Source organism: Octopus sinensis, linkage group LG14, assembly GCF_006345805.1.
Source record: "Octopus sinensis linkage group LG14, ASM634580v1, whole genome shotgun sequence".
Lineage (NCBI taxonomy): Eukaryota > Metazoa > Mollusca > Cephalopoda > Octopoda > Octopodidae > Octopus > Octopus sinensis.
Window position 1 is genome coordinate 60,158,952 of NC_043010.1, and position 23,950 is coordinate 60,182,901.

General features: G+C 38.3%; 1 protein-coding gene across 4 annotated transcripts in view; it reads left to right on the top strand.

The window, feature by feature from the left end:
* The window catches only part of LOC115219116 (protocadherin-18-like), a 92,937-nt gene extending 85,997 nt beyond the window's left edge, over nt 1-6,940 (top strand). For all 4 annotated transcript variants that reach the window (XR_005002005.1, XM_036509263.1, XM_036509262.1 and 1 more), the window contains one exon: nt 6,412-6,940. Coding sequence is in view for 3 of the 4 variants with exons in the window: in XM_036509263.1 (XP_036365156.1) it covers nt 6,412-6,485 (74 nt within the window). In the remaining variant the exon portion in view is untranslated. The remainder of the gene's footprint in view (nt 1-6,411) is intronic.
* The last annotated feature ends 17,010 nt before the right edge of the window (nt 6,941-23,950 follow it).

Consider the following 23,950-nt stretch of genomic DNA (forward strand, 5'->3'; position numbering starts at 1 on the left):
TAGTTCTCTAAATTTTGCTTGAACATTTCTCTTAAACCTTTTCATTATTATTTATATTTAAATTTCACTTTCTGTACAGTCCATCAGATTCAGTCTTAACCCATCCTATTAACCTTCTGTTTTTGGTAGCTAAACCTTGACTACTACTATTGTATCCTCCTTAATCTTTATAACTGATTATATACCCCGATATTTAATATTTTAAACAAAATATAATTAAATCCAGTTTTTAGATATGCAGAGGTTCACACCTCATTCACATATAATTACTCATATTTTGATAAGGTTCCCATTTTCTTTTGAAATATAAAATAGTTAAATGTTAAATTTTCTGAAGATTAAGAATTTGGTTTAAAAAATCTTAATGTGTGTGTGGGGGGCACGTGTGTGCATATGTGCATATATGTTTGCACAAATACATTCGTGTATGCATTATGTCTGGTAACCGTTGAACTTAAGTTAACTTAACAAAAGGGAATGCTTGCAATAGAATGGGTTGTTAAAGGAACCTAAGAGTCAGTCAGAGTGCTAAACGAGGAGATGAATTGAATTAATGAAATCTACCACAATAATTGAGGACCCCACTTTCGGGAATATTGAAAAAAAAAAAAGACAAAAAATAAGGAACATGCATGCCGAGAGAAAGGGAAGGAAGAGATGATGATGATGATGATGATGGTGGTGGTGGCAGTTTAAAACTTGAACAACATACCCATTCAGATAAACAATTAGTTGCATAACTCTTCTGGAATGAATAAGAAGGGTTTTGCAACAAATCTGAATAATGTTGGACATGCCTGACAATGCAAAATAGTCTCAGATATATTAGAAAATAGCAGGGGGTGGGGGTCACACGAAGCTCTTTTAGCTTTGAGTCTGTTCATGACTGACTTGGGACTAAACAACAATAACAACAATGGAACAAATAAAAAAAAGTTCAAAATTAGAAAATTAAAATACAATGAAGAACCTGACCTTGGAAGTTCCGTTTTTAAATACAGAACTCCTAAATGTGACAATATAGAGATAGCAACAATAACCGATGTGTATGCTTATGCCCTGATGGTATTAAAAATGGTGACGCACTAATGGTACTGTGTTTATAGTAATGTGATTCTAGACCACTCAAGTAAGGCCCATATATCAAACAAGTTCCATTATAATAACCATAGATATCGACATAAATTAGACATTGTAAATAACTGAAGACTTGCCTTCCACCAAAATCTTCACATAAAAAAAAAAGTAGCAAACTAGTAAATAACAGTGTTTTCCATTACCTTGTGTCTGTATATATATGTATGATCCAACAATGGAGATCTCAATGAGGTAGTCTATAAGTCAGAAGGAGGCACTTAGAATGAACCTTGACATGGTAGAACTAGCAGCCAAACCAGTGAAGCTACTTATGTATATAGACATATATGTATGAGTAAATAAGAAACATCTCTACATGGAAGCCAAAAATTAGATTGAAATAACTGTGACATTTTCCTGGAACAACATCTAATGTCTGTATGTGCAGAACCTTACAAAGATGACAGGAAACCATGATAATTGGCGAGATATGCTGCTTAAGTAAAACTTTCCCTCTGATGCAAGAAGGGTAGTGAAGATGGCTGGGGTGCTCCCTTGACATTTGTCTTCTGCTCTCCACCGCTTCAATGGTTCCCTCCTGCTTTTCTTTTACTGCTCTTTGCTGCATTCATCCACTTGCACCTGCACTCTTACGTTCCATTGTTGCACTGAACATCTCCCCATTGCTTCAACACCCAATCCTACCCCTTTCTTTGGCCCACTCCCTTCAATTGCACAACTCCTCTTATCTCTCTTTCATTGATCCTCTCCCCACAGTGTTTCTGGCTTTTTTATCACTCGTCTCTATCTTTCTGTCTTTCACTCACTCCCAACACCCACACCTTCCTTTCCACATTCATTCTTATACCATGGACAGCACTGGAACCCTTTCACACAATTATGTTAAGACAACCCATTAGATCTTGCTGAGCCATCCAACCCATGCCAGCATGAAAAGCAGATGTAAAAATGATGATGATACATGCGCACATTCATTCACACACACACACACACACGTGATAATGTAGTAGGATCAATTGATCATGGTAAAAGCAGTTGATTAGCCTCTAGCAAAAATAAGGCTTGTATAAAGAACACAAATGAATTGATAATTGATCAATAAAGTTTATTAATCACCGCATCTAATACACTTCATTCCATATCAAGATTAGACAGAAATTCCATCAAGATGACAGATGCTATAGAAATCCAGTTCAAAAGCAACATATATAGCTTTTTATATGATAATCAAATCAATTAATGAAAGGAATGGAAGTACTTAAACATTACAGCTGTTTCAAAAGAGGCACTGGGTGCATGTTATGTAACATTACAAATGTTTCATTGCTGTCAGCTGTCCTTTCCTCCTTATTGGGTGCATTTACATTATATATGTACAAATGTGTGTGTGTCTGTGTTCATTCGTATGTATGTATGTATGTATGTATGTATATGTCTATATCATTTGAACGCCCACTTACCATACTTTCATGAGTTGGATAGAGTTTGTTCCAGTAGAATTTCTATAGCCTAAAGCCATCCCTGTTTCCAAACAAGGTAATATTTTTCCATAAGGTGGACATGTTTTCATGGAAGATTGGAAATGAATGGCATTGCTCTTACACTGGTCACACTGATTTACAACCATTAATGCTATGTCAAGATAAAGAGATGAAAAATACACACTACACACACATGTGCAACATACACACATCTATGTACAATGAGGGTTTTTTTTCAGTTTCTGTCTACGAAATCCATTCACAAAATTGTGTTTGGCTCAAGGTTATGATAGAAAAGATATGTTTAATGTTCTATGCTATGGGACTAAACCCAAAACCATGTGCATGGGATGTGAACTTCTTAACCACACAGCCATGCCAACACCTTCTCGTATATCTTTGATTTGAAATGTTAGTACCTTTGAAATATTATAAATGATCACTCTACAGTTCATGAAAGGAAATCTTCAGCCTGCAATTGATAATACTTAATTTGATATGCATAGGACCAAAAGTGTTTTGATCTTTGGATATTTTTGAATTTTAAAATGATTGCATATTTTCTTCAATACAATTGGATAGTTCCAAAATGGGACCCAAGTCATAGAACACCGTCCATTTGCTTTTCATAACACAGCTTATACATACAATGTGAAGAAAGTTTTTTTATACAAATTTGATGATTGTCCAGTTTCACACAATATGTAGCAGTTTCCTCTTGAGAAAGTTTCACTTTGCACTCTAACAAATCTGCCTATTACACTTTTGCTTCAGGTTGTCAGCCATACAAAACAGCTACATGTCACATTAAATTTTTATTCTTTCATTGTGTGTCCATCCACAGCACAAAACTCTACTTCTTTAAAAACTTTTCAAATGTATATTGAAATAACTTAGATGGAGTTGCTTACTCTTTCTTTTTGAAATAGTATTTTTACATAAATAATATCAAAATAAATCTCATCTTCTTTGCCCATTTAATCCTGGTAGGGTCGCTGGGACAGAGTCCTCAAGCATGCCTTCCATCATGTCCCCTCAAAAGCAATTGTCCCCAATTGATTGGCTGGATTCCCAAGTGAGACCAACCAAGCTCATGAATGTCATCCAATCATTAAGTTTGTTCTCTACCCCTGGGGGGTCTCTTGCTGTTTGGTTTTGCCCATAATACTTATTCAGAAATGCATTCCAGAGTAATTTTTACATGTTGTAACATCAAAGCTGTGACCTTTCAATTCAGATAAGTGGTGGCTCTATCTGGAGTGGCTCTCTGATCTCCAAGCTATGCACTTTATTGATTACTGTTACTTCAACAACCCTTTGTTGGGTGGAAATCCCCATCTTGCTTCTATATGCAATCGTAGTCTTTCAGGCATTACCCAAGATTCATGACCAAAGGTAGGGGTAGGTACAAATACCGAATTGAAGATAGCGAGTTTGATTTTTACATCTAAATCCCATCTTCTGATGACCGAATGTTGAACTGGCACCATTACTGCACCTAATTCGTCCTCCTGTCTTCCATCATTCATGAAGATGACCCCAAGACACTTGAACTTCCCCACCTGCTTCAGTGCAACTCCACTCACATGTAAGAGTACATTAAGCAGGCTTCTTTGAGAAGATGAGTGTCTCAGTCTTGAGAATATTAATGTTCATTCCTGCTGAGCAGCACTTGGTAGGAAACTTCTAATGTGCACATTGGCAACCACCTCCCAATGAACTGAGTGGTACCATGCATCTGCAAATTCTAGCCACCTGATCCTACATCTGCCAGTCTTGATACTGATTCCAACCTGGCTGTGCATGTCAATCCTGTCCATAAAGATTATGAACAGGGGAGGTGACAGTACACACCCTTAGCAGAGTCCAACATCCATATAGAATGATTACAACTTGGCAACATTTATCCAAACACAAATACTAGGACATATATGTAGGAACTTGAAGACGACAAGAAGCAGTCCCTCAATCCCATCCTCCTGCAGAACCTTCCACAACAAGTCCTGTGGAATGCAGTTGTATGCCCTTTTGAGGTCAACAAAGCAAGCGTACACCTCTTGACAATACAACCATGGTTTCTTGAAAACATACTGCAGTGTGAATATTTAGTTGACTAAGCTAAATCAATGATGAAATAACTTTTAAACATTTGTAAGATAAAAAGTTGTAAAAGTAAGTGAATTATTTTAATGCAACATTTTGTACTGCTTGATATTGGTTCATAAAAATTGAAAAAGAGTGGTGACTCGACCAATAGAGATAGCTTCCAAATCTCCTTGAACAAAGAGTAAATATCAAGTCACTTAGCTCCCTCCATACTTTTTACTTTCACAATCATAAGATGGAAATAGATTTATTAAGGATATATTAACAATCTTGGATACAATGCTTTGCAAGAGACCAGCATTTCGTGAAGAACTGTAACGCTGCTGTTGCCTCCATGTTGTTTCATTCTGGACCAACCAACCAACCAACCAGCTGTCTGTACTGGAAGAAGACTTAATTTAGCCAACATAGGTACCTTTATGCAGCACCGGCATGAATGCTTTTTTAACCAGCACCTGAAAGGACAAGCCTGTATGTGTAGGTGGAAGGAAGGAAGGAAGGGAGGGAGGGAGGGAAGGACTTGCGGGCGCACGCGCAGAGAGAGAGAGAGAGAGAGAGAGGGAGAGGCATTTCAAGAGTCTTTCAGAAATTCTATTACTGATCTTCTCATTAGTCCACAGGGATTCCTCAGCCTCAGAGCAGAGATGGCATCTCCTGGAAATTATGTTGTATGGTTTTGCATACCTTACTATGGACCAAGTTATGCTGTACTTTATTTTATCCTCCTTCAGTTGCCATACAAAATCAGCCAAAGATGTTGAATATCTTTTATTTATTGTCTTAAAGCTGGTTACATGGTTACAATAACAATCCTTAAATGAATCAGCCATCTGCCCAATGTAAACATACGACCCTCCCCTTGTATGCATAGTACATTTATATACAAGATTTGTACTCATACAGAGATTCATCAATGGACATTTTGATTTTTCTCTGCATGAGCATTGATCATATTTATTTGTATATAAGGCAGCCCCGACTCCATTTACCGACGTTACCATGTTAGCTGTATCATGAGTATTTCTACTATTATAATTTGGCCATAATTGGAGATTTTCACTGTGGTTTACATCTCCTTTGTTAATATTTAGATGCGTATGTTCGCTAGATCCAGTAGGTGGGTTATTGAAACTTTGTCATATTTTGCTCTTGTTCATGCCATGCATAAGCTGCTCTAAATTGTTTCTTATTTCTGTATTTGTGCTTTTTGTACTGCCACTCATCACCTCCTTTTCCCTGGCCCCACTCCCATTTTCTTCACACCTCTCTCCCATCGACTATGATCCCCTCCCTTGTTTGCAGGTCATTGTATTACTTCCACCCTTACATTCTTAATCTCTAACCATCTGTCATTCACCTCACACTCTTGTGAAAGTATCTCATCCTCTGTCACCCTATTCACATCACTCATTCCCCTCTCCCCTCCACCTTACATTCTCCCTCTTGTACCTTAAAGGTACATCCTAAATACTTCGTCACTTCCATCTTCCACCCTCCTTTTTCAACTGGGGTAGCAATCTTTCTATTCTACAGCAAAACACCTACCAGCACATGAATCAGTGAGTTAATAAAATAAAGCAAAAGGTTTTGCAATTGATAATGTATAAATGTGTAAAATTTTGTACCATAATAATATAAGTTAATAAAGAAAGTTTGTTATTTATTGATGTATATATGACAGAAGGTAAACATTTTATCTTAATGTATTTATTTGTATCTTTTGCAGAATTCAACAGTTCCCACTTAACTATATCACCAGTTTCACAGCAAAAACAACTTCACATGGATATTAGAAAATAATATAATTTTCACTAAATGCAAAAGCAATTTTAAACTGAAAAACCATTGTTCAATAACTGGATAGAATTGAATGTTTGAAGAACTTGTTTGAACATGCTATGCATTTTATATGAAATGAACCTCAGCTTTGGAAATTACACTTCTTCTAAATGCTATTTTTTCTGTTAAATTTCTATTTCTCAAATATTTATAGAAATGAAGTACAAAAACAAAATCTAAAAACAATTCTGTTTCTCTCCTGAAAGAAGACACGGAAACTGTTCGGCTTACAACTTATTGATAGACTATTTCAGCCTGGAGCTAAATGAATTCTGGCTCTTTCTGATATTCCATTGAGGTGCTTCAGTTAAAACATAAAGTTTAAAAAGAAGATTTTTGCACATCGTGACATCACACTGGAAACAACAAATGAAATTTAACATTTATGAAAAAACAAGAAGGTATATATATATAAAGAAAAAGGGAAAATATATAAACAAGAAGAAAAATAGGGAGACACATAGCCATGGTTACTTGAAACCTCAGTTCTAGTGTGTGCTTCAAGGTTGTGAAATGAACCGTCTGGTTAATTAATCCCTTCATCATCAGCTATGAATATGTTTAAATTTACATATCAATAAGAGAATTACATAACATTCACAGAAGATTCTTTTGCCTGAACATTTTAATAAAATATTAAATATCCCAACAATTAACTTCTCAGTCAGTGGAGCCAATATTAAAATATTATTTATACCATGTTTTTCATTTTATTTACCTATTTTTTAAGAACAAAACACTATCAAACTAAAGGGAAATTTATTGAAAATAACACTAACAAAGACTATCTTACATCTAAAAGTGTTATTAATTAGCTGATAAACACATTTAACTTCGAAGTCAATTGAATGCATTAATCTCAATGATATTAATGTTGCAAATCATGCAAAATTTGTTCAAAAACGTTTATAATAAGTCAAAACAAATAACAGCTTTCATCACTTAGTGCATCTATGAATTTGTGTGCAAGTGTGTATGCGTAGTAACCAAATATACTACAAAGTGACGTTGGCACCCAAGCAAGATACTGATTATTGATTTTTCTTTTTTATCAGTGATAGCTCTTGTGCTTGTATAGATTGGACAAGAATTTCACATATTTTGAAAATTTCGCACGCTCACATACAAGTAGATCTCACACAAACACACATCCATACTCTCACATTTATGTGCATCTGTGTATGAGTGACCCCATACATACATACAGATCATCATTTCTATTTTAGCATCCATTTTTCCATACTTGTATGGGTGTGAAAGAATTTGTTGAAGCAGAATCTAGTACGGCTATATGTCTTTTCTGTCACCTAACTTCACTTGTTTCCAAATAAGTAATATTTCCCCTTGGCTAGACACATTATCATGGAAGACAGGTTATAAATGACACTGCATGTATGGCAGTGCCACTCACAACCATCATATGATGAGAACACAAAGAGATACACATATATATACACACACAATGCATATATATATATCATCAATCAGCAGCAGCAGTAACGTTTAACGTCCATTTTCCATCCTGGCATGGGCTGGATGGTTTGATAGGAATTGGCAAGGCTAGGGGCCCACACCAGGTTCCATAGTATGTTTTAGGTTTCGTTTTTACATATATAAGTTTGTATGTATGCATGTATGTATGTAAGTGTGTGTGTGTGTGTGTGTGTGTATACATACACACACACACACATATATATATATATGTATGCATAGAAAATCTAGGCTCCTACATAAATGGCACCAAGCAAGCATTGTAAACTATACATAGCGGAATGGGTGAAGATTCGAAAGGACTCCCTCAACCCGGGGAACATCCCTAACTCCAGAACTCCAGGATATAAAGCATAAAGGTGCAAAAAGTTGCGTATAGTAAAGGATGCAATTTCAGTATTGGCATCATTGGTGAGGGATGAGTGTAAAAGCCATGAGGAGTTATTTGCTGAAGGATGAGGTCTATGGAAAAGGGAGAAGTGAGACAGATGATCTCTGGTTTGCAGGTGGTTTAAGGAATGTGCACAGTGATAGAAGGAGCAAATGTATTTAGGTGAAGGAGACAGGGAGACATTGAGCCAGAGCAGCCAGAAGTTATTGCTGAAAGAGTGATAAGGGTGTGTAGAGAGGTCCATGCCGTCCAAAATTACAAAGGTAAGTATAGATGAAAAGTTGGGATGGACATGAAAGAGAGAATACAGGTGAAGTTGGAGGATGTCCAGAGGATGAAAGAGAAATATGGAAGTCATGGAGGAAAGTTAAGGAGCTGAGGTGTTTCAGGGGCATATAAGCTATTAGGGGAAGACAGTAGGAGAAAAGAGGCAGAGAAGGAGTGATACATGCTGTGGGAAAACAAGTAAGCATCACAAGTGGTGAGACAAGAGGTATGAATGATGACAGAAATGAGTAGGGAGTTAGAGTGATGTTGATGGACAGACAAGAGATATAAATAGTTCAGTGACAATCGAAGAATGTGTGGATATTGACGGAGGAGCAAAGGTGAGTACAAATAGAGTTATGAAGATGGACCAATACATTTACTCATACAATGATGGATGGGGAAAGTAAAGTGAAAAATATGAGAAAATACCTGTCATAATTTGTGAGCTTTACAACAGGTAGGAAAAGAAAAGCTGGAGGGGTATGAGTGATAAAAGGACATGATAACTTAATTGAATGGGGAAATGAGTGACAAAAAGATGATCAATATAGGCTTGGGTGTTCAGATTAAATTTGATAGTTTGCATAAAAGGAAAACAAAACATGATCCCATCCAAAAATAAAAAGAATTTTTTTAAATTACAAACTATCAACTAGATTATAGCTGAGAGATAACAGTTTACTGAAAGTAGCTTCCCTCAGTTTCCCCCATGACCTTAAAACAACTTCAAAACCTGGCACATACATTCCTCACTGTATCCCTGGGAAGATCTTCAAACACCTCCTTGATCTTGGCTACCGGCTCGACCTTGGTATTGCAAACTGAATGGGGGTGTTTTTGTCAGTCGTGCCCACATATAGTAATCAATAAGATTAGAATTGGATAAATTAAGAGACCAGAAACTGAAGCAGGTGAAATTGTAGAAATTCTCTTGACAGCTACTTCTGACTCTTTCTGAAAGTATGGCAAAGAGCCAACTCCTACTGCTACACATATGACCTTTCAGCAGCAGACCCCTCCAGCCAGAGATTGACCAGTTGCCAGTAACAACCCTCTCTAGCCTGGGATTGACCAATCTCCAGTAGCTTCACATAACCACCTGAATTGAGTCTAAGACCTTGTTCAAAGATGTGGAATGATGGCACCCTCCTTGGGGACATACCCAAAGTCCATCACAGCTTGGAGGAACTTAGTTTTCATATGTGGAACATTATATGGACTATAGACAGGCCACCTGTTGTTCTGGGTGTTGTACAACTGGTTCTAGCAGAAGTTCTTTTCATTTGAAAAGAACCAGATCATCTGCAACTCAACAGGATGCCTCATCTTGTTCAAGAGTTTCTTTGCTTTTGTCAAGGGGTCCTCCTTGACTTTGACTGTTAGAATTTGTCCCTTACATCTCTTGTACAAGTGATTGCAAAGATTTTCATTCAAGACCAGCTTCATGGTGGTAATTCCAACACCCATCCCACTTGCCAAAACCCAGATTTCCTTGCTCAAATCTTCCATCACCTTTTCTTGCTGTTGTTGGAAGAATTCCACCATGTGTACACAATCAGAGTGCCTATTGTGTCCTTACTGCTGGCAACAGCTTCGTAGTCTTTGTTGAGCTGTCTATGTCACGTCTTCCATCTTTAAAAAGTTCACAGAACATTGAGCAGCAGTCATGATGCTGGCATTTCGACACCTGAATTGAACCATCATGACACAAGCAACTCTTTCCCAATATTCAAATGGCTTCCAACGTTCCATGTCAGCAAACTTTTTCTCAACTACAACTTCAATCTTTATGCTCTCTAATGCTTTTCACTGTTCATCAATACATCAAACTGCTCCTGAAAACAGGAGACATAGAAATCATCAGATTTAACCCAATCCCTGTGTGTGTGTGTGTGTGTGTGTGCATGTGTATACACATGCATATATGCACACACATATAGATACCCATACAAACATGTGCACAAACACATATACAAGCACACACACACAAACGTTCATACATACTTCTCATCTACATGTGTTTATATTCACTGATTATAAACAATGGTTTCGTTAATATTGTCAGTTGCTTCTTGTCCGCCATAAGATAACCTTTGAGCTTCTAACATATTGTGCAACCATTGTAGACAGAAGGCACATTTCTATGTTGTCTTTCATTTCCATTTCACCACATAGCATGTCTGGGCTGTTTGTTGGTCAATAGATTACTGTCTCATTCAATGAAAACACGTGTGGTATTTAGTGGGAGGCTTAGCAAAAAGAAGGGCATCTAGCAGTAGGAAACTGCTCTGACCTACTCTTATCTGCTATCATGGAAAAGTAAACATTAAAACATTGATCATAAAGATGATATATATATATATATATATATATATATCTCCGAATGTGACTAATGCCAGCACTGCCTTGACTGGCATCTGTGCCGGTGGCATATAAAAAGCACCAACTGATCATGGCCGTTGCCAGCCCCTGTGCTGGTGGCATGTAAAAAGCACCCACTACACTCTTGGAGTGGTTGGTGTTAGGAAGGGCATCCAGCTGTAGAAACACTGCCAGATCAGGGTCTGACTTCCCAGACCCTGGTCGAACCGTCCAACCCATGTTAACATGGAAAGTGGACATTAAATGATGATGATGATGATATATATATCACCATCATCATTGTTTAACATTTGTTTTCCATGCTGGTATGGGTTGGGTGGTTCGACAGAGGCTGGCCAGCTGGGAAGCTGTCCAGACACTGTCTGTTTTGGCATGGTGTCTACAGCTGGATGCCCATCCTAATGCCAACCACTTTGTAGAGTGTGCTAGGACAGCATGTGCTGGGACTGTGTGTGCTGAGTGCTTTTTAGGTGCCACAAGGACTAGATTTTCTTTTTTGTATTTACATTTTATCTTTTTTTCTTTTTTATATTTTCTTTTTTCTTCTCTTTGTTCTTCATACACATGCACACACACACACACATATATATATACACACACACATACATCCACATAAATGCATCTGCACAGAATCTATTTCTACAAGGTATATGAGATTGAATGAACACAAAATTAAATAACTAAAATATTCTCAAAGACATGAAGCATAAATATTAATTAAATATCATTTACTTTGTTAAAGCTGGGGTCGAAGTTAAAAACTGTGTCCTGCATAAAGAGCTCTGTGGCTCTTCACTATATCTCGCCAGCATAATGCAACATTTTGTAGTATATAATGTAAGAGGTGACTAATATATTGATGAAAATAAAAAAGATTTTGTCCAATGGCTTTTTCTGCAATTAGTTTAATAATTGACTCTGACTAAGCAACTTTTCTTTTATTAATCTTATAAGTTGGAACTTCTTAAGTTGGAATTTCTTATAAAAGTTTCTTTTATTTTAATATTTAAAAAGTAAAAACTAGTAAGAACATAAGAGACAAATCAAAAAAACTACTGCATCAGTAAAAGGTTCCTTTACAACTAGTGAGACCCGTGGAAATTCCACAGAACGAAAAGGATTAAGACAAGCTATTTAAGAAAGAAAGGATGATTTGCATTTTTATTTTTATTTTGCTAAGTTATTTCACTTCTCGTCACAATAATATATTATAATATGACTCTTAAAATTTCCCTCAGCTAAGCACTTTATATTTCTCTCTTTCTCTTCAACAAACTCTTTAACCATGGAATTTGCCTCTTCATGTCTTTAACATGTCTCTCTTTCCCCTCCCATCTTTCCCTCTCCACTAACCACATGAGTGCCAGCACAATGCATCCCCTGGTTTTCTACTCCCTCACACTCTCACATCCCTTCTTCCTCTCTTTCATGCCACCTCCCCCTCCTCCCTAACAAACTAAAGCATAAAGTGTGAGATTTCATTCAATAGAAAAAATTAATTATTTTCACCATCAACACACCAAAACCACTACCATCATCATCATCATCATTATAGTTTTCAGTAACAAAGCTCATTTCATTTCATTTCATTTCAGTTCAGCTGTATATTTAATTTTTCTTGCTGTCAAGTTAGTTAGTTAGTTAGTTAATTTGGCTCAAAAGCAAATAGCAAGGCCATGTAGGGGGACATGGAGTTAAGTACAGGGTGGTGTTCATGTAAAGAGTTCAGGCCACTTGAGGTCAAGGGAGACTTTGAACAAAGCGGTCGTTGGCATCTTCACCATCTCGTCTGGCAGCTTGTTCCATGGATCCGCAACCCGGACGGAGAAAGCTCCTCTCCTTCGATTGAGATGAAATCATCGCAGGTAGAGCTTTTCGGAATGACCCTGCAGCCGACGCTCTGGAGCAGGAGTGAAGAACAGCTCTTTCAAGAGGTTACACTTTCCGCTTATGATGTTGTGAGCGAGAATGAGATCACCACGGCGGCGGCGTTTTTCTAGAGAATAAAGGTCGAGCGTCCTCAGCCTTTCTTCATAAGACAAATTTTTGAGACCATTAACCATGCGGGTAGCCAGCTTCTGGACTCTTTCGAGATGCTGTATGTCTTTGAGGAGATAAGGAGAAGAGGCTTGAATCCCGTACTCCAATAAGGGTCTCACCAGCGTGACATAGAGTGGTAGGAATATGGCTGCTGTGAGCATTCCGAATGACCGTCGAATCAAGAACAGAATTCCGCGTGCTTTGTTGGCAGCATGGACGCACTGGGCCGAAGGCAAAAAGGAGGAATCCACCAAGATACCCAGGTCCTTTACCTGATCGGTCCTCTCCAGCAGCAAACGACCCGGCTCGAAATCAAGTTGAGTTTCAGGAGGAGAGCCAACAGGCAGATGACAGCACTTTGACATGTTCAGACACAGGTCCCATTCGTTAGACCACCTCCAAATTTGGTGGAGGCATCGACGAAGATCCTCTATATCACCGCGAGGAGCGACCAGTTTGACATCGTCGGCAAATAGAAGGGTGTGTTGCGTGAGGTCGTCGGGCAAGTCATTTATGAATGTATCTCTACTCTGACAATAAAAACACTATCTGCTTCTCTCTCTCTCTCAATGTAGCTGCCTCCCTTGTCCATCTCTCTCTATCTGCCTTTCTTTAATCTCACCACCAGAACATCACCATCTGAAACATACATCTTTCTCTTTACCTTTCCCTCCCCACCTTACTGCATGTCATTAACACTTCTCTCTCTCTCTCTTTTCTATCACCATCTTTTTCTCTTGCTCTTCTCCACACCCTTTAACTAGCCACATGACACATTTGGCCTTATACATCTTTCTCTACTTCTTCCTCACTTCTTTCTTTTCTACACATACTCCTCCCCTCTCTCTCTCTTTCACTCCACCTCCACAACTAACTAAAGTATAAAGGGTGAATGAACAAGCAGATTATTATATAGATTGTTATGTGTGCATATATATATATATATATATATATATATATATATATATATTTATTCTTATTCCTTTTTGGCTGCTTGTCCTAAATCGGCTTGCATGTGAGCTAAAAGGCCTACTCCTTAATCTGCAGCAACAATGACCTGCTGCAGGTAAAGCTACTTGATGCAACAGAGAAGTGAGGCCCCTAATGTGCTCTTTTGTAGTCTCTCCATTGTGTCTCCTCAATGGCTGGAATTATGAGCTTCAGTGATTGGTGCTGGGCCTTCACCTCCTAGATGTCAGAAGAGGTGCTGGAGTTCTTCATATGTCTCTTATGCATATCCTTGTATCGCAACCTTTGTAAATCTCCATACCTGTCTCAATCAATATACATGCATATATATGTGTGTGTATATATATATATATATATATATATATGTATAGAAAATAGTAAAAAGTGAAAAAACTACAGAAAGCTTGTTTTAAAAGGTTAAAAAATATATATTTGAGTCATTATGTCAGAAGAATGTTATAAATTTTTTTCATACAAAAACTATGACATTGTATGAAAAAAATTTATAACATTCTTCTGACATAATGACTCAAATATATATTTTTTAACCTTTTAAAACAAGCTTTCTGTAGTTTTTTCACTTTTTACTATTTTCTATACATATATATATATATATACACACACATATATATGCATGTATATTGATTGAGACAGGTATGGAGATTTACATTCAGGACTTTAAGTTTCTGTATCAACAATTCACTGGTCATTGCAGACACTCAGCTGTGCAGCAATCATCGAGTTGTTGGCATAGAAACTTAAAGTCCTGAATGAAACTCTCCATAACTGTATCAATCAATAAATGTAATCCTCATTTCCTAATGATATTGAAACGGACTCCTTCTATCATTACAGGTAGTGTAAACATATATATATAAACACACACACACACATATATATATGTCGTTGAAATTTATGGAAAAACAAAAGACGAAGACAGGTGTATGAACAATAAGCAAGTGTATTAGTTTAATGCTTGGGAAAATGAGAAAGTCTTTTACATTTCATGCCTACGCTCTTCAACAGAAAGGAATAAGAGAAAGTAAACAGAGAGAATGAAAAAAAGTTGTAGATTTCAGCAGTCTAACATGGCGAGTGATTGGTGGGGGAAAAAAAATGGTTGAAAGAAGGGAGATAATAATAATAAAAAAAGAGGTTGAATGAAAGGGAGATAATAAAGTGCTAGTGATCCCAACAAGAGAAGGTGTGCATGCAAGTGTGTGTATGTGAGAATGGTGTGTGTGAATTGGGGTGAGAGACTATGACATGCCTGTGTGTGTGTGTGTGTGTGTGTGAAGCAGTTGATGCATGTTTTTTCACATGGTGTGTGTGTGTGTCTGTGACCAAACTGTGCATGTGTATGGTGTATATACAAGTGGGTGAAAGTTATTTTTGTCTATGCATGTTGCGTGTGAGTGTTGTGTATAGCCTGTGTTCAAGTCTTATGTGCTTATGGGGTGTGGAAGTATATATTGTTTGTGTCCAGGTATTATGTGTTTGTGTGGGTGTGGAATTGTACATGATGGTGTGTGTACTGAGTTGAACAGTGTGGCTGCTCATATGTATGTGTGGTGACGCTATTGAAGATTGTGTGAGAGTGTTTGGATGATGGTGTGTGGTGTGGGTGCTGGGAAGTGATCAGTGCTAGTGTGTGTGGAGTGGTGTGGGGTTGGTATCAAATGAAAAGAGGAGGTGAGTTGAGCCCATGTGACACAAAGGAGTGAAGAGAGAAGATTAATTCCTGTTCACAGCAAAGGCGTGAGTCCAGATGGCCCCTGTACAAAAACAGTCAAAACACAGACATATGTTGTAGCAAATGACTGGTAGAGCAGAAATGGCATGGGACTGGGGTGTCATTGCTGAGTCTGATGTATTAGAGGTGCTCCACAAACTGGTCAGCCAAGCAGCATCCCATTGACTGATGTCCAGGAAATGACAGAGAGAGCAGGAGACCCAGTATATGACATTACTAGAAGTGCAGGTAAAGGAGTTGGTGATGTGATAGGGATGATGATGGGTTCCTGTGAGGATGGTGGTGTTGGAGAGGCAACAGCATGGGTAAGAGCAGAGGAACAAACTAGACTGTGAGGTGGAGTTAAGGAAGAAACTGTGGACCAGGAGGTCACGCAGGTTAAGGACTCATTTGAAGGAGGGAAGGGGTAAGTTGGGGAAGATGCAAGAGGTGAAGGGGTTGGACTGGAGTTGCCAGAAGGCTCAGGGAATGATGCATTGGCGGGGCAGGGTGGAGGAGTGGTAGCTGAGGAAAAATGGGAGACAGGCAACAGTGGGACAGGTGCAAGGAGAAAGAGCAGAGGCACAGTTTACAGATTGTGCCCTGGCAAGGGTAGTATGGATAGTGGTGAGGAGTTATCCACATAGGATGAAGTGGCAAGACATGAGTTGAAGCTGAGTCCCAAAGTCATGGTTGTCACTGCAGAGCTTGCGCAGATGGAAGAATTGGGAATAGGAGATGGAGAGCTTGATGTGGGGAGGGTGGGAGGACGAGAAGTTAAGGTAAGAGTGTGAGTCAGTGTGTTTGTGGTGGATGGAGGTAGTGAAAGTGGAGTGGTGTATTCTGACAGAAATGTCAAGAAATTTGACAGAAGTGCAGGAGAGTTTGAGGGTAGGATGGAAGGATTGGACAAAAGAGAGGATGGAGTCTAGTTGTTCATAGGGGAGTGAGGTCGTGCCAATAGTCATCAATATAACAACCGTATAGTTCTGGAGTGGGACCAGTGAACTGAGAGAATATTTGGGCCTCAACATAGCCAATGAACAGGTTCACATAGGTAAGGCCCATTCTCGTTCCCATGGCCACTCCTGAGATCTGTTGGTAAAAATCCCCTGTGAACGAGAAGCAGTTGAGGAAGAGAACAAGTTTGGCCAGACAAAGTGTAGAGGTATCAGGTTGGGGGTCAGGTCGAAGGTCGAGAAAGTGTTTCAGCACAAGAAGTCCTTCATTGCGTGGCATTACTATATATAAACTCATGATATCAAGAGTGAACAGAAATTTAGAGGGGCCAAAAGGGAAGGAGAAAGAGTTAAAGAGATGGAGAGCATGGTTAGTGTCATATATGTGGGAGGGAAGGGAAGCCACTAGGGGTGCAAGAACATGGTTGAAGTATTTGGTGATCATTTCTGGAGGGGATAGGGTAGCCAGGGTTGTTTGGGCTTGTGAATATTGAGAAGTAAACAGTGGGGGTGGATGGAGTGTGGACGACGAGGTTGGAGGAAATGAGGTCATGAATAGAGGAAGATAGAGTCTGTTGGCAGTTAGGTGTGGGGTTGGAGGAGAGACGGCAATAGGAAGAGGAGTTTTGAAGTTGGTGGAGAGCTTCAGACTTGTAAAGGTCTACATGTCACACACACACACACACACACACATGCTCATCTGTAGTTTATGACAAAAATAAAAAAAGAGAAGAGAAATAAGGGGGGGTAAAAAAAGGAAGCAGCACATATAACATGTAGCTTAGAAGCAGTGCTATGGATGTACCAGCACACATGAGATTGAGACATGGCCGACCTCACACACTTCTCATGAGAATTTCGGAAGGAGCATCGTGAGACCACTGCTGAGACGCTTCCAAAAAAATAGAAAAGAAAAGTTGTTAGAAAACCGATTATAGCAGCAACTCCATCTAAGAATATCTGAAGAAGGAATATAATTCCAAAATATCATATCAGACAATGGATGACTAAATTACAACAGGTATACACAGCCCATTGTCTGTATTATTAGTGCATTGCGGTACCAATTAAAAGTTTTTATTCTTTACAAACAATACACAATGCCTCAAGCGAACTACAATACTCTCCTATACATATACCTCATCCGACGACTGGCACTCATGCCAACCTCCATTCATTGGACACTAAACTCTGCTTGTGAAGACCTGTTGGAGCAAATCGGAATCGAAATTGAACCAATCCTATGACTGGCACCCGGCAGTTGCCAGTGTCGCTGGACTGACTCCTGTGCAGGTGGCAAATAAAGAAACACCGTTTTGACCCTGTGCTTGAGGAGACCTATTGAGTCAAGTACACCAACATCAAAAATCAATGGAAATTGTAGATGTGATCCCTGTGCCAGTGGCACGTAAAAAGCACCATCCGAACGTGGCCGATGCCAGCACTGCCTTGACTGGCACCTGTGCCAATGGAATGTAAAAAGCACCCACTATACTCACGGAGTGGTTGGCATTAGGAAGGGCATCCATCTGTAGAAACACTGCCAGATCAGACTGGAGCTGGTGCAGCCTCCTGGCTTCCCAGATCCCGGTCGAACCGTCCAACCCATGCTAGCATGGAGAATGGTCATTAAACGATGATGATGATATATTATATGTGTGTGTGTGTGTGTATATATATATATATATATATATATGCATAGATATATATATTATGTGTATATAAGTATATATGTATATATATATATGCATAGATATATATATTATATGTGTGTGTGTGTGTGTGTGTACATATATATATACACACACACACACACACACACACACACACACATATATATAATATACCATCATCGTCGTTTAACGACCGTTCTCCATGCTAGCATGGGTTGGACGGTTCGACCGGGATCTGGGAAGCCAGGAGGCTGCACCAGGCTCCAGTCTGATCTGGCAGTGTTTCTACAGCTGGATGCCCTTCCTAACGCCGACCACTCCGTGAGTATAGTGGGTGCTTTTTACATTCCATTGGCACAGGTGCCAGGCAAGGCTGACAACAGCTACGATCAGACTGGTGTTTTTTACGTGCCACCGGCACGGAAGCCAGTCAAGGCAGTGCTGGCATCGGCCACGTTCGGATGGTGCTTTTTACGTGCCACTGGCACAGGGATCACATCTACAATTTCCATTGATTTTTGATGTTGGTGTACTTGACTCAATAGGTCTCCTCAAGCACAGGGTCGAAACAGTGTTTCTTTACCTGCACCTGCACAGGAGTCAGTCCTGCGGCACTGGCAACTGCCGGGTGCCAGTCATAGGATTGGTTCAATTTCGATTCCGATTTGCCCCAACAGGTCTTCACAAGCAGAGTTTAGTGTCCAATGAAGGGAGGTTGGCATGGGTGCCAGTCGTCGGATGAGGTTCGATTTCAAATTCAACTTCAGCTTCACTTGCCTCAACAGGTCTTCAAGTGTCCAAGGAAGGAAAGGCATGCATAAGTGGGTTGGCTACATCCCTGGCAAGGGACACGGGATGGACTCACTTGTCCTGCCGGGTCTTCTTACGCACAGCATATTTCCAAAGGTCTCAATCACTAGTCATTGCCTCGGTGAGGCCTAATGTTCGAAGGTTGTGCTTCACCACCTCGTCCCAGGTTTTCCTGGGTCTACCTCTTCCACGGGTTCCCTCAACCACTAGGGATTGGCACTTTTTCACACACCTATCTTCATCCATTCTCGCCACATGACCATACCAGCGCAAACGTCTCTCTTGCACACCACAACTGATGCTTCTTAGGTTCCAACTTTTCTCTCAAGGTACTTACACTCTGTCGAGTATGTACACTGACATTACAGTGTACATACTGCCTTCATTCCTTGTGAGCTTACACATGTCCTCAGCAGTCATGGCCCATGTTTTACTGCCATGTAGCATGGCTGTTCGTACACATGCGTCATACAGTCTGCCTTTTAATCTGAGCGAGAGGCCTTTAGTCACCAGCAGAGGTAAGAGCTCCCTAAACTTTGCCCAGGCTATTCTTATTTAGCAGTTACACTTTCAGCGCACCCACCCCCACTACTGACTTGGTCCCCTAGGTAATGGAAGCTATCAACCACTTCTAGTTTCTCCCCTTGGAAAGTGACGGAAGTTGTTTTCTGCAGATTTTCAGTGTTTATTGTTCCTGAGCATCTGCCACATACAAAAACTATCTTCCCAGTTAGCCTTCCTTTGACATTGCTGCACCTCTTATGTGTCCATAGCTTACACTGGGTACATCTTATAGAGTTTCTACCTACGCCTTTTCTACAGATCGAGCAGGGCCATCTACCTGAAGGCGTTTGTGGTTTGTCTGCCTTCCTACTTATTAGGACTTTTGTTTTAGCTAGATTGACTCTAGATGAGACTCCCTCCATCTTATCTCCTGCACCCAGCATGCATCTACTCACTTCTAGTTCTAACATATCTTCCTTTTATCCAGCCAAAATTAGTGGGATCAACTGACTTTTTCAACTGACAAGAAGACTATAATCTCCAGTGACGAGTGAGCTGTCTGATGCTTATTTTCTGCCTGGAAATGGGGAGGACTGATACAATCATTCAATGATAGTTGGAGAGTTCTTACATATGGCCAAACGTTTCCAGTCAGCCTCCCCCATCTCATATGCTGTGCCAACATATTATCAGTCTTTTATCGACAACGCTTAGGAAGTCCAAGGGAGATAACTATATGTGACCTCTAAAAGAGGGATGGCAATATTCTAGTAAAAAACTTAATTACTTTTAAATTCATTATTTCGAATTAAAAAGTTTTCACTTGAAATTCTGAGTATTAAATGTCTCAACAAATTATGTGCAACAGTTTAATATTCAGTGTATTGTCAACAGTATTTTCAAAATAAAAGTATGAGTTAACAGAAGAAGTTAAAATTTAATTCAGTTTAAAACAATATTTTTTTGTGAAAGTTCTACAACAAACCGTGGTGAAAATTGTCTGAGTGAGCATATCAAGATATAAACATATACCAGTTGATATATCTAGATATCGAAATGCTCCTGAAAATAATTTCTAAATGAATAAAGAGAATGTTTCAAAGAATTCTTGATGTGATAATCTTTTAACATTGTAAATATCTATTTGATTTTAAAAATGGTTTCTTCTAATTTATTGATTTATTGAAAAGGGCCTATAATTAAGGGAAGGTAAAATGGTAACTGTAACATTAGTAGAATAACTGAATGCAACCAAGAATTAAATTATAATTTATTTTTGCATTAACTCTTGTTCTATGATAATATGTTTAACAAAAACATACTAAACCCTTTAAAATAATTGAACCAAAAATAGAGACTATGTGGAAGCTAGAAATAACAGTTAAACCTTCCTTCAATCACATTCTACAATCTTAAGAAAAGAAGGAGAGATTGGACAAAGTAGTTGCTGATAAAATAAAAACAGGATCATTATGGTTAGTAAGACTTTGATCATAAATTTTCACAATCAGGGGTTACACAATGACTTAAAAACAATTTTCTGCAAAAATATTACTTTCACTACTATGCCTGAATTGTAAAGGGTTGCTCCCCTTTATCCAAGAGTAAGAAAAGGGGGAAATGAATTTACAAAATCCCCATTGTTAATTTGTATCTTGTCTTTCCTCTTTTGAGTCTCTCTAAGAATAAAATCAATCCACAAGCATTTAATCATATAATAATAATAACAATAAAATAGCTTTAGCACACTTCTATTGCAAAGCAGCTTCTCCATTAATGTTGTACGTAAATCTTTATTACTTGACACCGAGTCTCATACTGTGGTTATTTTCATTTTATCAAAATCAATATCTACTACTTCTGCTATTAAATATGTCATTCATTTATTATTATTGTGTTTAATATGGCTTGAAACATATAACTCATGAATAATAATTTTTTGTATTTATTTACTTACTATTTCCTGATTATTATGAAATACATTGAAGTATATTTTATAGCCACCAAGCAAAGAAAAACATTTTTTGACATGATACATTTTTTATTCATAACCTTATAGCTACAAAAGTCTCTCTTAATAAAAAGAAAATGTGATCAAAGTGAAGAAATAGAAGTAGGGTTCATTCAGTGTTGCACCCTGCTCCTGTATTATTAACTAATCAGAAGAAATATTTGGCCTAATATTAACAAAAACCTTTTCAAATGAAAACAACCAAAACAGTGTTTTCTACAGAGATAGTTAATCATTTAATGTTTGTGCTCATGACATCGTCACCCTCATGTAAAAGACAGTATGTGGCACTTCACTGAGAAGGAATATATTTTATTGTATTTTGCTTATTTTGTTTGATATATGTTTCTACTGAATTTTGGTTTTCTTAAACTGTAGCTTACTGGACAAATTTTCAAAAATTGCTTCTAAATTTGAAACTGAAATAAATGGCAATTTCTATTTTCATTGGTAATCCTTCAAAAAATTAATTCAAACTTCCTAACTTCAGAAGTTTCTCAGTTACCAAAGCAGACACTAAACTTCCTTGCTTCAGTCACTTCTGAGACACTGAAGTATCAAATCAATCTTCGGAATGGAGGCTGATATATAAATAGTAGTGGTGCAAAATAACATGTGCAGACTTTGCAGCTATGTTGCTTTGAGTTCAATCCTTCTTGACAGCACTTCATACAAATGCTTTTTACATTAACCTCAGGTTAACTTAAGCCTTGGGAGTCAAATTTAATTCACTGTTGACTTCACAGAAATCAATATCCCCAAATTGGAAGACTCACTTTAAGGTGGAAACAAGACTTCAAGGTCTATGGCCCAGTGCATAAAAATGTATTTAACTAGCTTCATAAAATACGCAAAATATCAGTTGGAATAAATTTCAACTGATATTTTAATAAATATTTATTCAATGAAAGAATTTATAAGATTGCATGCTTCTTTTTTAATAGAAATAGTATATAATCTGAGAGAACAGAACTTAAAATCATTGAAAATTACCCATGGTATAAGCTCCTTGTAATATCAAATTTATTTATGATGATATCAAATATCTACATGGTAATAATGACAAAATATAAAGCTCTATATCTGACCTTGATAATGAGAATGATGAATAGTTATGGAAATGATGTGAAAAGCTTACATTTAGTATCTGAAATATTTTTATGACCATAAAAATATTTTATGACTATACAAAGAGCTTAGTGGAAAAGGTTACAGATTAATAAGCAATATCACCATTATCATCATCATAATCATACTTTAATGTCTATGTTCCATACTGGCATGGGTTGGGCTATTTGACAAGGATATAGTGAATTAAGAACTGCATTGTACTCCAGTGTCTGCTTTGGCATGGTCTCAACAGAGGGATACCCTTTCTAACACCAACCACTTTACAAGGTGCACTGGGTGTGTTTTTTCTGTTACCAGCACTATTGATGTCACCATATAGGTCACAAGTCAACAAACCCAAGGAAGGATGTTAAATGGAGGTTAAAGTATGGAGGGAAGAGATTGGAGTAGAGAGTATTCTTGCTATAGAGGAGCTACATGGCTACTTACATTTAGGAGAAAGAGTGAGAATGAATTTAGAAGTAATCCAAGGAGGTAGGCAGTAGTGAAGAGGTGTCCAAGTGGAACATCAGTTAGCAGTAGTGGATGGTAGGGAATGGGGGGGGGGTACAAGATTGTGTGAGGAAAGCGATAGGAAAATTTGGGAAAGGAAGGTGGGCAACATCTGTAAAGATTAAGGGGAGAGAGGGCATGAGTTAAGGAGGCTGCAAGGATATTAACAGTATGGTAGTAATGATACTGTTGACAGGAGAAGAAAAAGGGAGATGACATGTTTGGGTAGGCAGCAGGAGAGAAGTAGATAGATTAAGAATAATATATAAGGGGAGATAATTTGATGGGCCAAGAAGGTGGAATGATCACTGTAAAATGAGTGTGGAGAACAATATCAATGTCGAACGAGATGATTCTGAGTAGCAAGTGAGAAAAGGGTTATCTATATGGTAGGGGAAGGAAGCTGCAGTGGACGATATTGTGTGTGTGGGGGGGGGGCATAAAACGGGGTTGATGGAGTGCTTATATGTGCATGAGTATCTATCTATCTATCTATATATATGCATATACAACACACACACGTATGCATATTTATGCAGTGCTTCTAGAAGTCAGTTTCATTATGAGGAGT